At 35.1% G+C, this 15,252-nt stretch overlaps 1 protein-coding gene across 1 annotated transcript in view; it reads left to right on the forward strand.

Moving 5' to 3' along the window:
- PRKX (protein kinase X-linked) overlaps nt 1-15,252 on the forward strand; it is a 53,230-nt gene that overhangs the window by 17,698 nt on the left and 20,280 nt on the right. The window contains exons 2-3 of the mRNA XM_032680451.1: nt 8,008-8,176; nt 12,008-12,271. Coding sequence (XP_032536342.1) covers nt 8,008-8,176; nt 12,008-12,271 — 433 coding nt within the window. The remainder of the gene's footprint in view (nt 1-8,007; nt 8,177-12,007; nt 12,272-15,252) is intronic.

The raw sequence follows: 15,252 nt of genomic DNA on the forward strand, positions 1-15,252 counted from the left end.
TCCCTTTTGGCTTAGACTGCTTCTGGGACATCCAATTCAAAATACTGAGAGTAGTACTAATCCCAGCTCAAGAAGCAGGACCTATATATTTGCAACTCACACCCATTCACAGACGCAAAATCAAACAGTACCTGAAGAGAGATCAGGATTCATCACTTTGGGTTGTATTGAAAAATGTTTCTGTCATAGCATTTTTATTACATTTTTTAAACAATCAAAAGGAGTCTTGGATTTTTATGATTTTTTAATGATTTTTATTTGGGATTTTTATGATACCTAGAATACTACTTTATTCATCTTGTTGGTTTTCCTTCTCTTTGCCTGAGTCTGGTTTACTTTGTGACACATTTTGTTTGTGGTAAGTAGAAGTGTAACACCCTTGAATAAAAATAGTTACTTTTAGCCTAAATGTCCATCAATTTGTTTGAAGTTTCATTTTAAGGAAGCTGTTTCGTAGTGGTTTTAAACAGTTAAAAATAATTAAAGCAATTATAAAAGATTAACTTAGAGCACAAATTGATTTAGAAAGAATACTGAATTACTCTAAACTTGATGGGAATTTTGGGCACCAGTTAATGGACAGAAGTTGGCTAGATGTGGGGTTTGCATGTCTGGCTTTTGTTGTTTGAGGAATTATTTAGAAAGAAACCAACAGGTTAAAAATCCTTCTCTTTAATATTTGCATTCTTCTCAGTTAATGTGTTTATTTTAACCTCTCCCTACCTGAAAGAAGTAATTCTCTGAATAGGATTTGAATGAAATAACCTTTTAAAGTCCAGAGATGGTCTATCTTGCTAGTATAATTTCCAATTTACAGATTCTTTTCCAACTATTAAAACCTGACACTTTTTGATAATGCTTTGATTACCTGAAATTCTCATCAGTTGAAAGAGAGAATTTAATACTTTCTAGTGTTCTAGCTTGGCATGTGTTGCTAGCCAGACAGGTACCTGATTCTTAGCTTAGCTATGTTTGTCTTTTAAAACATGATAGACTAAGGTTTTTTAAAATCAGGTCAAGACAGACTGATACACTTAATTTCTAGAAGGTGTTTGGTATCATTTAAAATATGCAATTTCAATAGGCTTTAATTTAGTTCAGCAAATAGTGTGAAGCTTAGTTTCTAGGTGAAAAGGAAGTTCATCTTTAAAGGTTTCTGTTTGAGCTGTTTTTATAAAAAAACAGTTTTGCAGTTGTGGCCTATCTATATGTCAAGTGCAATATTTAAATAGGTAAAAGTAAAATTAATAATGACTTTGCAATCTCCTATTTGGAAAAGCTTTTCATCTGCTCATTTATTCATCTTCTTTCTATCAGTGTCTCACGAGTCATAGGTAGAGGAAGGCATGGGAAGAGTTGCAAAAGTACCATTCAAGTAGGGAAATACCAGTTTTATGAGAATTGTTCTGAAGATTGTAGATGTTAAAGTTTTGTGAAGGGACATGCATGTAAATTCAGTGTTCTAAGAGCTGTTTAGAAATTGAATGGATTTAAGGTTACCATCACCAGCAGTATTTATTTATTGGTCCCTGGTATTTCAAATAAGTAAATAAAGAATATAGAGAGGAGAAATTTTCAAGGATTCTGCTTGTTTTGTTTAAAGACACCTTGATATTTAAAGTATTTTTACAGAGAGACAATAATTTGTGAGCCAAAAAAATAGATAAATCTGGGATTATAAAGGAACTTGCATCATCAACGTTCAGTTGATTGGCACATTTTGGAAATTGGAAACCTGTCTGAACTATGTGAAAAACAGGAAACTTGACTGATGGCTATTAATTAGCGTAGTTTTTCCTGTGTCCTTAGTTCATTAGGATTGTAGTTCAGAAAGATTTAAATGGGTGGGTCAACAACGAGAGTTGTTGACACAATTCCTTGGTATTCTCTGGCATATTAAGAAAAGAGACTATAACGAATTCCAGGTTGTTAAATGCAGTTTTAATGGTGTGTTGTTATAGACTCCTTGTATACCAAGTAAGAAGGAACATGAAAATATGTTAAGTCTTTGGAATCTTTGGAAATTTCTTACAGCAGCCCCTTTGAGTCAGAAGCTAGGCTGTACTTTGAACATGCATTGCTAGTTTCTTTTTGACTTCAGCTGAGCTGGTATAAAGAATTAATGATACTGAACTTCCAATTTAAAAATGGTTTGACAAGGGGTGAATCTATAATCCAAAACAGAAGTAAGGGAAAACCACTGATATGCCACTGGCAAAACCATATTTGGGACAGGTAGTCTGAACAGTGATGGTCTTACCTGGAATGTGGTGGTCATAGTTCCTACTGTGTTCTTGTTATCTCACGTGCTTGCTAAGTAGAAAGACATTTTCTCTATCCACGGGGTACTTGGTGTAAACTGAATCATAGCACAGTGCATGAATGAAAAGCATCATAGAAGCAAGCTGCTCTGGCAGAGCTGCACAGGGTGAACACTACACATGCATCTCTATTTTCTGTGCTTTTAAGTGCTTTTAATCAGACTGTCTCTTATTTCACTGCATATCATTGAAGGATATGCAAAAGCTTTACAAAAATTGTGGGTTGACATTTCCTTCTTATATTCAGGAGTATGAGATGAGCAGTTCTAGACAGAAAAAAAGGCCTCCTATAGAACCTCTTTTAAATTTCATTATTTCTCTGACATGTTTTTCAGTTGTAGATCTGAACCCTCTAGAGTGATGCAGAGCTATAAAAGCAGTGGTCTAAGAGTTACAATGAGCAATCTGCAGCTGACTTGCAGAACAGCAAAGACACTGAATTTGGCATTTTCAGTTGACACTGGTTTATGTGTTGAAACATTAATAAAAATGTGAACTTGGCTACTATGATGTCCAAAATCATCATCCTCATTTTGCGTTGTCCTTTGATGTGCCATCTGCATCATTTGTTGTAGAAGCCCACAGTTACTTGTGCCTTGTGGTTTCCCCATATCTCTCTCTCAAGTGTTAATCTTCTGATTACTGGTCTGTTTAGGGCAGGCTCTTTTCCTTTGCTGTGCCACTTCCTCGTCAGGAATTAGTAACAGCCTCCATTTCCCAGACTAGGCTATTCAAGTTCCATCCCAAAATGAGACAAAGTTTAAATGGAAGATGAATTTGACATTCAGTAGTGAATTTGTAATGTGATACAATTTGCTTAGTTCATCTCTGATATTCAACAGAATTAAGTCTGTTATGCTTGTGGCTCTCAATAAAGACTAATATGTGTCACAGTAGGAAATGTTTCTTCTAACTGTAAATAAAAATGAATGCATCTGATGGTTTTTGTAGGCATCTGTCGAAGTCGGTACCAAACCCTTTGGGACTCAGAAAGCAGCCCTCAGGGTGGTAGATCTCACATGACCTAGTTTATTCTTCATTAAAACAGATGGTATCTATCTAAGCAAGGCAAACTTGGTTTTAAGAAAGAGCTGGGGATTAAAAGGATGGGAAGCTGGAACAGCCGGGCCTAATTAATGGGAGCAAATAAAGAGGCAAACTGAGCATTAAATTAGTCACCTACATCAATAGCAAAATAGTCACTACATGACGACTCACCAGTTGTTTTAGCTAAACAAAAGTGGCAGGATTGGTTTTCCTAGCATCAAAAGTATCTAAAATTGCATCAGAAATGTTCCCACATTCTTTATTCTTTTCTACCAGGCTTCAAAGAGAGTAAAATCCTGGAAACTGGCTGTGGTATTTTGGCATGGCATTAGGGAATCCAGCTTTTGTAAGACTGAAAATGCCTTTCTTGCATTTGATATTTAGGCCAAGCTGGTCCTCAGCAGGTTTTGGCCCTTTGTGTGCGTTTAACATGAGAAGGTTACCTAATAGAGAAGATTGCTGGCATTCCTTCAAGCTCTACAACCATATAAAATAAGCAGTGGGGTCAAAAAAATTTATTGTTTCTGTTGTAAGCAGAATGTACTGAATTAGTGGTTAACATTTTGCATATTTTTATTCTGTTTGCCCATTTAGTCCTGAAAATCCTGAATTATGTTGTAAATAGCACAGGCACTCTTTGCTTTCTTTTGTGGCCAGAAACCTTCACCTGCCATATGCCTTATCAGGGAGAAGGGGCCTGCACAAATAAACTAAACTGCACAAATCTGCCTTCGACCTTCTAATAATAGCTGAAGTATAATTTTCTGAGGTGCTTTTTTTGCTCTAAAACTCTAATAATATGTGCTATGAAGACAGGTAGGGATATGCATGTGTGTATGTAGCCATTGCTCTTCCTTCAGCAGGATAGTACTTGGTAATTCTCAGAACTCATCCAGAATGGTACAAGGTCCCTGAAGTTCCCTTGGTTTGAACCAAGTATGAAATAAATGTCAGTAGAATAAAGTACAGATTTGTATATACTGAATTTCCTTTTGTTCATAGCATGCGAGTATAAAATATTTCTATTTTAAGGTAATCCTAAGGAATGTTTACTTGTCTGTCACAAAAGGTTGAATTCATTTAGTTCATTCAACTAAGCTCTGAGGTAATCAGGGAAAAAGGTTGAACAGTCCTTTCACAGGGATTAACAGAAACTGTTCTGTGAGTTTAGTGTCTGTTTCGTGGAGGACAAAAGGCAGTGGTGCTTCGATGGAAGGCTGGTAACCCTACCTTTCTTTGCTTCCAAAAACTTTCCCTCAAATTTATGGAGTTGGGCCTTTGTCTTACACACTGCCACTTCACTGCTTCAGTTTTTTAGTTTTCTTACTGTGAATCTGAGGAGCAGAATTTACACCTAGTCACAAGAAGACCTGTTTATATAAAAGAGTTAGGTTTTCTTGACTATGCTAAACAACCATAACATCATCTTGTCTCAGCCTTCCACTTTGACCGTCACCTGTTCCTTCCCCCAGCCCCCCCAGTTGCAAGGAAGAAAATTTAAAAAATGTTTGCAGAAATGGCTAGAAGTATGAGCAGGGGACCCAGACCAAAAGTTTGAAGTCAGATATTTAAATTATAGTCGGTTTTGTACGCAAACTTTATCTGGTTATTTGAAGACTGGCTGAGCATAAAAAAAACCAGCTTAACAATTAGTCCCATGGAAGGGTGGTGGGTGTGTGTCTGGGTACTGCCAGCTAATGCAGGCCTAGTGGCTGGGTTAGCTATAAATGCAGATGATGGCTAGAAAATTCATATTATGAGAGATGTCTGAAAACAAATATTAGATGGCTTCTTAGTCTATACAGTCTTGTTGATTTCCATCATTGCTTGAAATTGGGTTAAAGATGTTTGAAAAAAGACTGCCTGCGATCAGTTCAAAAATAAAACTGGTTAGGGAAGTTCTGTGTTCTCGCCTGTCTGTGTGGTCTTCTGGTTTTCCCGGAGGCACTCTAGATTAGGTGCTTGCCACTGTTCTGGAATAGCTTGCCAAGCTTTGCTGTTCCTGGCAGAGACATTTTTAAGGAGGCCATGTTTTCAAACTTAGGAGTATTGCTAAATAAGTCCCTGACAGGTTCTTTGAAAATGGATGGAACTTGTGATTTTGTTATTTCTGAGCAGCAGTTTGTACAGTTAGACCAACAGCGTAAGGAAAAGTAAAGCATTCTAAAATAAAAGTTTCTAGAACAAGTAGAACAAGTCATGAAACGTGCAATCACTAGAGACCTAGGAGCAATTAGGTATGTATTCACTTCTGACTTTCCTGTTGCATATGTCTGTGGAAGCACTTTGTTCATACAGGTATCAAAATGCATGTACAACCCACATTTGCTGATGGGGTTAGTACTGTTAATTTCCCTGAGTCCACATTTGAAAGTTGCAAAAATGAAGAGTGATTTTTAGTTTCAGTGTGCAATATGACTGTAGTTATCCCTCACAGTGTTTTTACTCAGAATTAAAATTTCAACTCCTAATTTTGAAATAACCTAAGTTACTTTTTTTTATTCTGTTCATTCAACGTAGATGTAAATAATCAGTATTCAAAGCAGCTTGAACAGATGTCTCTGCTTGGAAGCTTTTGGTCCTTAATTTTTTTGTATGGGAGTTTTTTTACTGCAAAAGCTTGTCCCTGAGCAAATAAAGTTGTTTACAGGTATAGTCATGTAATGTGACTACATTATTAAAGGATTTAATTGCATGATAAATTTTCCAGGGTAACCTGATGGCTTACTTTGTTATAACAGCAGGCTTTTTCTGAGACCTCTGTAGAGTTTTCATGGTTAAAGAACTGTAACTTGGGACAGGTGGGAACGTAAAACTTCTTTGATAGAATCTTTTGTGCTTGGACAATGGTAATCATTGATGTGTTTGTGTAGTGAGAAGTTTTATCTCAAAAGCTGGCTTTGAAAACTGTATTGTTAGGGGAGCTGCAAGTTCCGTAAAACTGGATTGCTGGAGTTGGTAGTTTCTAGTTTGTAAAATGAGTACTTTGTTTTGTTTTTAAGTAAATGCAGTTGTCTTAAACAATATTACAGATGGCTGGAAAGAAAAACTGTTAAATAAAATGTAAATGTTTTAGGTCAGAATAGACATACAGAAAACAAACATTTTAAAAATAAATTCTCAAGTTTCTTGAATTTACCAGAGGCAAAAATTCCCTTGTCTTTTCTCCCCAAATAGTGCAGTTTTAAAAGTTCATTTGTTGGTCTCTTTCCCCTTTCCTTTCACATACGTACTCATCTCCTTGCACATGTTACACATCTTAGAAAATTAAAATTGTCTGGTAGTATGGATTGATGGTAACTGATTAACACAATCTGAAATCAATTGACATACCAATTAATAAAACTGTAATGCATCTGTGGGCTGCCTTTCTAGGGTATGTGCAGGGAAAGGGAAGATTGTGAGCTCAAGTATAAGATTTTGACTTTTTTGGAGAGAGTGACCTTTTACAAGTTAGGCACTTGGTTTGAATGCCAAGTAGCAGCCCATATTTCTGTCAGAATGGGATTAAAAGTATCTGGTGTAGTTCTGTAATGGAATCTACATGGCATTGTTTAATGAGCTGAAAAATAATAAGCAACCATGCAACAAGCTGAAATGTGTGTTCAAATGTGTAACACTGTGCTGCACTACAGATAGTAATGTGGTTAAATGTTCTAGTTTTAACTTTCATTTGAAACTAAAAGAAATAGTTCAGTTATGTATGATTGTCATGAGCTCAATGCACTGAAAAGGAACTTTAATGACTACTGTATGATGATGATGATTGAATAGACAAATACTAATACATTATTTAAAAGTCAATATGTTTTTTATTTTCCTTTTATATTTTTAAGAGTGAATTGAAAAAGGAATACATTAACTCCGAAAAAAGGGTGCCAGAGAGCTACTGTTTCCTAGTGATAAAATGCTGCAGCGCTATAAGCAGATTTTTTTTTTTAATTTCTTTTTAGAAAGGTCAGCAACTTTTAAGTATTGTTTTCCCATCACTTCCTTATCCTACTGAATCACTTCACCTCTCTGTGCATGTTTAAGGGAATAATTCCCTACCCTGAATAATTGGAGACTGGAGCTGTTCTCAGTCACCGAACCTTGGGAGATGAATATTTTTTATTTTTTTTGTTGTCATCATGATTCTGTATTTTGTATTCTTTGCATTATGAATTCTTACATTTTAAGCCTTGATTGATTTTGAACTACCTAGTTTTAATAATTAATAAATGGAAATAATGAAATTGAAGAGAGTGTTTCCCAGCTTTTCTTCTGCGTTTGGCAGCAGTTTCGCTTCTTCCATTTATATTGGTTACATTTGAAACTTACATATTACATACTTATTTTTTGTGTGCATCTCCATTACCCTTTCTCAGGACCATTTCTCTTCTTTGCAAGAAACGCTTCCAGTATCTATCCAAAGAGTTGCAGTATCACAATACCATTATTTTTTATCAAATCACTATTGACAAAATCGAGAAATCCCAAGAAAAAGAATTCTGTGAAAACAGGTAGAATATGTGAAAATATGAGGAAAACCAAAACAAACTAACCTGGAATTGGGTTCCTGTAGGTTTTGATTTAGCAAGTTATCACTGGTTTTTTTCTCCTTCTACAATAAATTGATGTTTCTACTTCAACTTTTCAGGCACGGGTACCTTTGGACGTGTTCATCTGGTGAAGGAAAAAATGGGCAAACGTTACTTTGCACTGAAAGTAATGAGCATTCCTGATGTCATTCGACTGAAGCAAGAGCAACACGTGCACAACGAAAAGTCTGTCTTAAAAGAAGTCAACCACCCCTTTTTGATCAGATTGTAAGTTCTTGTGTTTTTTTAATTCATTTAACTCATGCATTGAGTGCAGTTAAAATATTCCAGGGTCTCATTGCAACTTCTTATGTAAATTAACCAATGCTGAGCATTTAATTTCTATTACATAATCCAGACTAAAATAGACTTTGGACTAAAATATTTATTATAGAAGAATGAAGAATTTAAAATCAAGATGCATAATTTAAACATTCAAGCAATAATTTATGATAAGAATTTTTCTGTCTCTTATTTTCATACTGCAGAAGAGAAATCTTAAGTGAGGGGAAAACACTAATGAAGAATTGTTAGGATTTGCTTATCAAAATGACTTCTAGAATGATTCTTGATATTAGAAATGTGATAAAAGTATTTTTATATGTATATCTTGTAGGTATCTAGCTAAAGATATTATTAAATTTAAATATCTGCTTTTTAAAAACTTATGTGAACTCTTGGAAACTTTATTTTTAAGGAGTTTAAATAACTGCATCACTTCTCGGACTTTGATATTCCCGTATTTAAGGTTGTTAAGTGATGGAACCTATTGAGAAACATGTTTTAAACACAATTCATAAAGAACACTTTTTTTTTTTTCATGGAATTATAGTAATTCTAATGATCCCAATAATCCCATTGTTAAAGATAGAAGGTATCATACTTTTCTGTTCAGAGCATCACAGCATTTCTTGTGTATCTGAGTCCAGATCTATTAATTGGATAACTAAAACTGTGGGTAATTGCAAGTTAATTTCCATTTATATTTTCTCATGCATGGATACAGGGCTATTGACCAAGATTTGTTTTGCATTTACCTGCCTTAATCAGTTTTACATAAAAGTAGACAAAATTAGCCTTAGTTAGTCTCTAGCTGCCAGGAGTGCAGTCTCCTCCCAGGGCTCAGAAAGTATCAGAGAGCAAAGGAACAGCAGGGTAGTCATCCAGAAGATGGAATGAGCCCTGCAGGAGGAGGCTTTTTCTCTGGTGTGTTGTTGCTTTTTCCAACATCATGATGCTATTAGTTTCCAGCTAGTGTTCAGAAATCCTGTGTATGGCACAGTATCAGTAAGATGAGTTCTATGGTGTGTGTGGAGTTTGAGATGCTTGGAGGAAAGCAAGATGAAGAGGCTGAGTGCATCTGGTTAGACTGGTTCGAATACGGACAGAACAAGGGGAACAGGATTTTATGTGTATGTCTATGTACATAAGTAAATTCTTTAAAGAAAACCCTACCAAACCCAGCAAAAAAAACCCAGCTAAATAGGTCTGTGTGTCAGGAAGAGTGAGAATAGAGAGACCTGTGTGACATGTCAGAGATAGGGATGCAAGGATTCATGTCCATACAGAAGTGATCAAAAATTCAAACTGGTAAGTTTTCTTGAATTTCATTCATACCTTATTTCCAAAATATCAGATTTTTAAAGTTGCCAAAGGACACAATTCAAATGGAAGTTTACTTGTGTGCAAGGCAAACATTTTTCACGTCTTCTAGAACTCTGCCTTTTCTGTTGAAATGTCCAATGAGACATTGCATCAGCTGTGCTCATGTAATTGTCCATGTGATGCCTTTGTCCCTTGGCAAAGGAGACTCAAAGCAACCTAGCTGAAATGAGGTAGTTAAAATTTAAGTCACAATAATATTTGTGTGCTTTAGGTTAAACAAGTTTTCATGGGTGATTATCACTGACTGTATGACAGATAACACTTTCTGTAGCTTTTTATGTGGGTAACAGCTTTTTTCAGCTGCCCAATAGATGTGGATTTTTCTATGAATTCTTTAAAGTGTTTTACTAAATGTTTAACAAAAAGGGAAAAAAATTGATACAGTTCTGCTTCAGTGCCTTTAAAACTGTGTTATCTACCTTTCGGGTTTTATATTTTCAGTTAGCTTCACCATCTTAAATATGGATGGTATTTATCTACATTTTTTTTTAAAACAATTTTTTGTAACTTTTTGTTTGGTGCTCTTGCAATCTTTACTGCATGTTTGAGTGATATATCACACCTCTGTGTGCAGCACTTCATAGTGAGCTGTAATGTTGACATGTATCATTTGATTTTTTTTTTCAAGAGAACAAGAATTAATAAAAGTCCACTATGTCTTGTAGACCTATAAGCTAAAACAGGTTGTTTGTAAGAGTTCACAATGGTATCGAAAGTTCATGTCGTAAAGCTGAATTGCATATTATTCTGATCACAGCTTCTGAGATTTTTTCTTCTTTTTTGTATTGGAATTACCATTTAAAGCAATCTGCATTGCAAGTATCAAAGTTCTTAATTTTGCTCTTTTTCATGTATATCAAATAATGTATCCATTTTTTTCTGTGGAAACTACTGTAAAACTACTTTGTTTTAATGGTCTGGATCTTCCACTTTTTCCCCTCTGTATTCTTTGTCAGATTTTGCTCTTTCTCTCCACGTACATGTTCTTTTAAATATGTGGTTTGCTTTGTTTTGCCCACTCCTGTTCTTCTTTCATTGTTTATTATTTATTAACTACCTAAAGTACTTCTCCAGAGTGTTTTTGCAAACAGTCAATAAAGATACTGTGGACATCATCAATAGTCAATTCATTATGCTGATGGCTGTCATAGGGAAGAAGTTCCATAAAAGCAAAGGCGAACCTGGACTCTACTTTCTTCATCATTTTGAAGGAATGGAGGAACTGTTAGTGATGTCTGGCAGTCCATCTCATTTTCTTGGTTGCCTCAGTGCTGGTATTAAAAAATAAAACCTTACTGAGTAAAAGTCATTCATGTGTTTGGGACCTCAGTTTTCTCTGCCTGTCTTTGCCAAGGCTCTCTGATTAAGTGCCAGGTGATACTGCAGAAGTATTTGTGATACTGCAGAGGCAGTTACTAGACGCTAAAGTAGCCTCTCTTCTTGTATCAATAAAGTAGGTAGGGATACAATGTTCTCTATCTTTTATTAAAAAATTGGGGCTGTCTCTTTTTTTTAAATGATAGTGTTCTTCAACGTGTTGTTACCAGATAGTTTCTTCTTAGCAGTTGAGTTACATTTGGGTGTGTGGTATGTGAGTTGTTTAGTGTGGATAGAAAGAAAAACAGCTTAGTTTAGGGGAATGTGGGAGGGAAGATTACTGTATTCTGTAATGTAGCATTTTAAAGCCACATGGAATTATTTTCTTTCTTCCTTACCTGTTCTTTACTGTTCTTTACTGCACACTAATAATGACTGTACCACAGTAATAGTTCTTAAATTGAAGGTGGCAGTCTGAGGAATGGAAGGTACTTATCGTTGGGTTAATTCTGAGGCACAGAAATGAATCCTGTTTTGCTGTCATTTTTGCTTTCCTATTGCTTTTTGTTAAAAGATACCATAGAAGAGCAAGCATTGTGATCTGATGCTTTAGCTGGGGTTGTGTATTTGAGGGAAGAAGAGATAGAAGGACAACTCTGTGATGTCTTATTTTGAACGTTTTGTCATGAAAGTCTTTACAAAAGCAGATTCTGCTCACCCCCATCACTTTGACAGTGTTTCATTACATAAAATGTAAGGTGTGTAAGAAATGTCTGGTCTTTATATCAAGTCAGTTATTTGGTGCTTAGCAGAGACCTATTTTGTACAGTGCAACAGAGTCTATCAGTTAATTTACTTCATTGACTTGTGCTGTACTCACCCTCAGCTATCTGTTTTACGTTGCAGGTTAAATCAGCTACCTTGAATGTCTGTTACATAATCTTGCTGGATTCTTGGGGGTTTAATATTTGCAGACTAGACATCAGAAATTAGTTACATACATTTTATGGAAATTTTCTTCTAAAGCAAATTGGAGACATAATTTCTTTATTCAGTAAAATAATACTTTTATTACAGATTTTGGACCAACCACGATGAACGTTTTTTATATATGTTAATGGAATATGTACCAGGAGGAGAACTTTTTAGTTACCTGCGCAACATGGGGCGTTTCAACAACAGCACAGGACTGTTTTACTCTGCGGAAATTATTTGTGCAATAGAATACCTGCACTCCAAAGAAATAGTTTATAGAGACTTAAAACCTGAAAATATATTACTGGACAAAGAAGGACATATCAAACTTACTGACTTTGGATTTGCTAAAAAGCTGGTGGATAGGTAAGTGGGTTTTTCTTATGGTAATTACATTTTGCTTGCTAAACAGTTATGAGCAAAAAGGTTTGATTTCAGCACTTCATCTGACACCCCATGTGATTCGTACATGTCAAGTCATTTAATATGAAGGTAGTGATCATCTTGAAATGGCTGCATGAAAACCCATATTACCCCTTAAGTATAACTAGGAGCAATATCACACATAAGCAACAGTAGAAAAATATTTTTAGATGAGTGATTTTGTATATTGAAGTTTTCAGCAGTCATCTTATATAAAGGGAGTTCAGTAAAGTAATATGAGCAAATATTAAAATCTGTACGTTAATCCTCCATACATATTGAATGGCTAAATGTTTTGTAATTTGAGTTTCCTTCTGCTTTCCTTTTAGAGATTTTTGAAGTGTGAGCATAACATTTTAAAACTGCATACTCTGTTAGCCTGTTGCTAAAATGAAACTGCAAAAATCTAGACAAAACCAATGAAGCCAGCTTCAGCAGAATTGGTTTATTTAACTGTTAACTTTTACATTACTGTAAGCTTTAATAGTATATATAAACTTTTTGGTAATGCAGAGGGGTTTTTCTCTCTGTTTGAACTACTCTTCCAAGATGACATGCATGTTCTTAAAAGGAAGCAAGAGCATTGAGATTCAAGAAAACGGAGGAAAATCTAACCTGTCGTATCAGAAAAGCAATGTGACAAAGTTTGGTATTATGTCCTTGAACCATCTCTTGAGGGGAACAGTATTATATTGTTCTAGTTGAGGCAGCTAGTTAGGTGTTATATTAGTTCTTATTCTCTTCACTCATCTGTGTACCTGTTTGATGCTGCTTTTGCAACAGATGGTTCAGTGTGTGAGGATAATTCTACAACATCCATTTGAAAGGAGAGTGGATCTGAGGGAGCTACTTAATGGATCCCTTACAAAGTGAAAATCAGATAAGAAATCAAATCATGTTATGGAGGTCATAATATCTGCTTCCCCATGGGTTACATGCACACAGTGCTGGGTTGCCTTGGCACAGAAGAATGGTAGACAACTAATAACTAATAAGCCGGTTCTATTCACCTTTAAGGTCTGCAAGTATGTTTGAAAACCGTAGAATTTTAATATCAACATTTTAATATCCATTGGGCAAGCAGATAGGCATCCAAATGCTGACCTTTTGTTTTAATACTTTGTTTTTAGATCAAAATAACTTCTTGCAGAAAGAGGTAATGCTACTTCCATGTAAGAAAGTGGGACAATCTCTTTATAAGACATTTTCCTGCAAATTCTTATGACTTTCTCTTGACATGTAGATACTGCCACTTAGTGGTTATTCTTGATTTGGATTTCTGTGGCTCTAAGGCACAACAGAAGTAACCTTTAGTTAAATAAGGTGATAGTTCACATCAGAGTATATTTTTCAACCTGGAAGATAAATCTCTATGAGTGGATTGGTTCGAATGCATTTTAGGACATCAAAACAAGTTATCACTACTGGTTTTAATTGTTTTTTTTTGTTTCACATATTTCCTGGAGGGGAAGTGAAATCGATTTAGCTTGTGTTAAATTGAAGCATAGAAGACTGTAGTAGTTTTATATTCCTAGCTGATTTACTATAAATGTACAACAGGTAATATAAATACAGAACATAACATTGGAAGGAGCAAGAACATTATCAGTTAGAGCACAGACTTGCACCTGTGTAAGTCTGGTTTAGTTTTTTGTGTTATTGGTTTTATTGGAACTACGCGATAGTTCCAATAGTACACTCGCTAGTATATTAGCTGAAGTCATTTTTATGAACCTGGTTTTGTCACTGTAAAAATACACAATTGTCACCATTTATCCACAAATGCACTCCAGTAAGTTCTTTTTTTTTTTATGGCATAGGCTATTTAATTAAAATTATGTTTTGTCATTTTTATGTTGGCAGACATCTGTACATATGAATCTTACATGTACATGTACACATTTGTAGATGTGTGTGTATATATACAGTGTATATGAATTGCTAAAATAAGACAAGAAGCATTAATGTTTTTCAAACATTATGAGGTAACCTGCCACTCGGGATCAACAGATATATTCCTAGAGAGAAGACATGATATGGAAATTAAAGCATGGTCTCCAGGAGACCTTTGATGCAATTACACATTCTTGATACATAATACTTCACATGAAAGATTCTGTAGCTGCTTAATTGAGGTTTTGCTGTACACATTTTCCTTCCTTCCCGTTAAACTGTGTGAAAACATGAAGCGTTCACCATGTCCATCTCCAGTTAAGCTGCTCTTTAGAAGAAGTGTCTGACTCATAGCTCATGTTCACACTCTGGGAAGCAACCTACACGTTTACCTTCTTATTAGTACAATTTCTGAAGTGCTAGATTCTTAATATTTTCTTTATATAGACAGAGGAAGGAGAGGAGGTTTTTCTTTTCTCCTTCTGTTCCTTGTTGGTATGTCCTGTTTATCCTTGTTCCTCCTTTTGCAGTCGTAGTGTACGTTTAAAAATTCTAAATTTTTCTCCAAAACAGTGTGTCTTTGCCTCAGCTGCTGTTTATTTCTTCTCTTTTCCACTTTGATGTTGCTTAACTGAAGACTTAATAACCTTTTTAGTTTCTTGTAAGTACATTCATACTTTAAAAAAGGGGCAATGTCAAGAAGAGAGATGGGGAGGGGATTTTTATAAATTATTGTTACGTGAAGGTTCTAGAAAGGATTTGCTTTGAACTTTACAGCCATTACATTTGTAGACCTTTCTTTTTCTGAAAAGTATATACCACTTTTTATGTATAGTATTTTCATTAAAATTTTTTTCTAATCTGGTCTTTTTTTGTATATACTTTTGGTTGTGTTTTTTTTAATTCCTGTGTTCTTTCAGAGAAGCTCAAAACTAATCTGCATGGATTTGTATATTTTTTTATGCTCAGATTTCACTCAGAAAGTTATAAAACTTTTAGGTAAAGTTAAAATTTTCATTTTTTTTTTTCTG

This window comes from Chiroxiphia lanceolata, chromosome 2 (assembly GCF_009829145.1).
Source record: "Chiroxiphia lanceolata isolate bChiLan1 chromosome 2, bChiLan1.pri, whole genome shotgun sequence".
In the NCBI taxonomy this organism is placed as follows: Eukaryota; Metazoa; Chordata; class Aves; order Passeriformes; family Pipridae; genus Chiroxiphia; species Chiroxiphia lanceolata.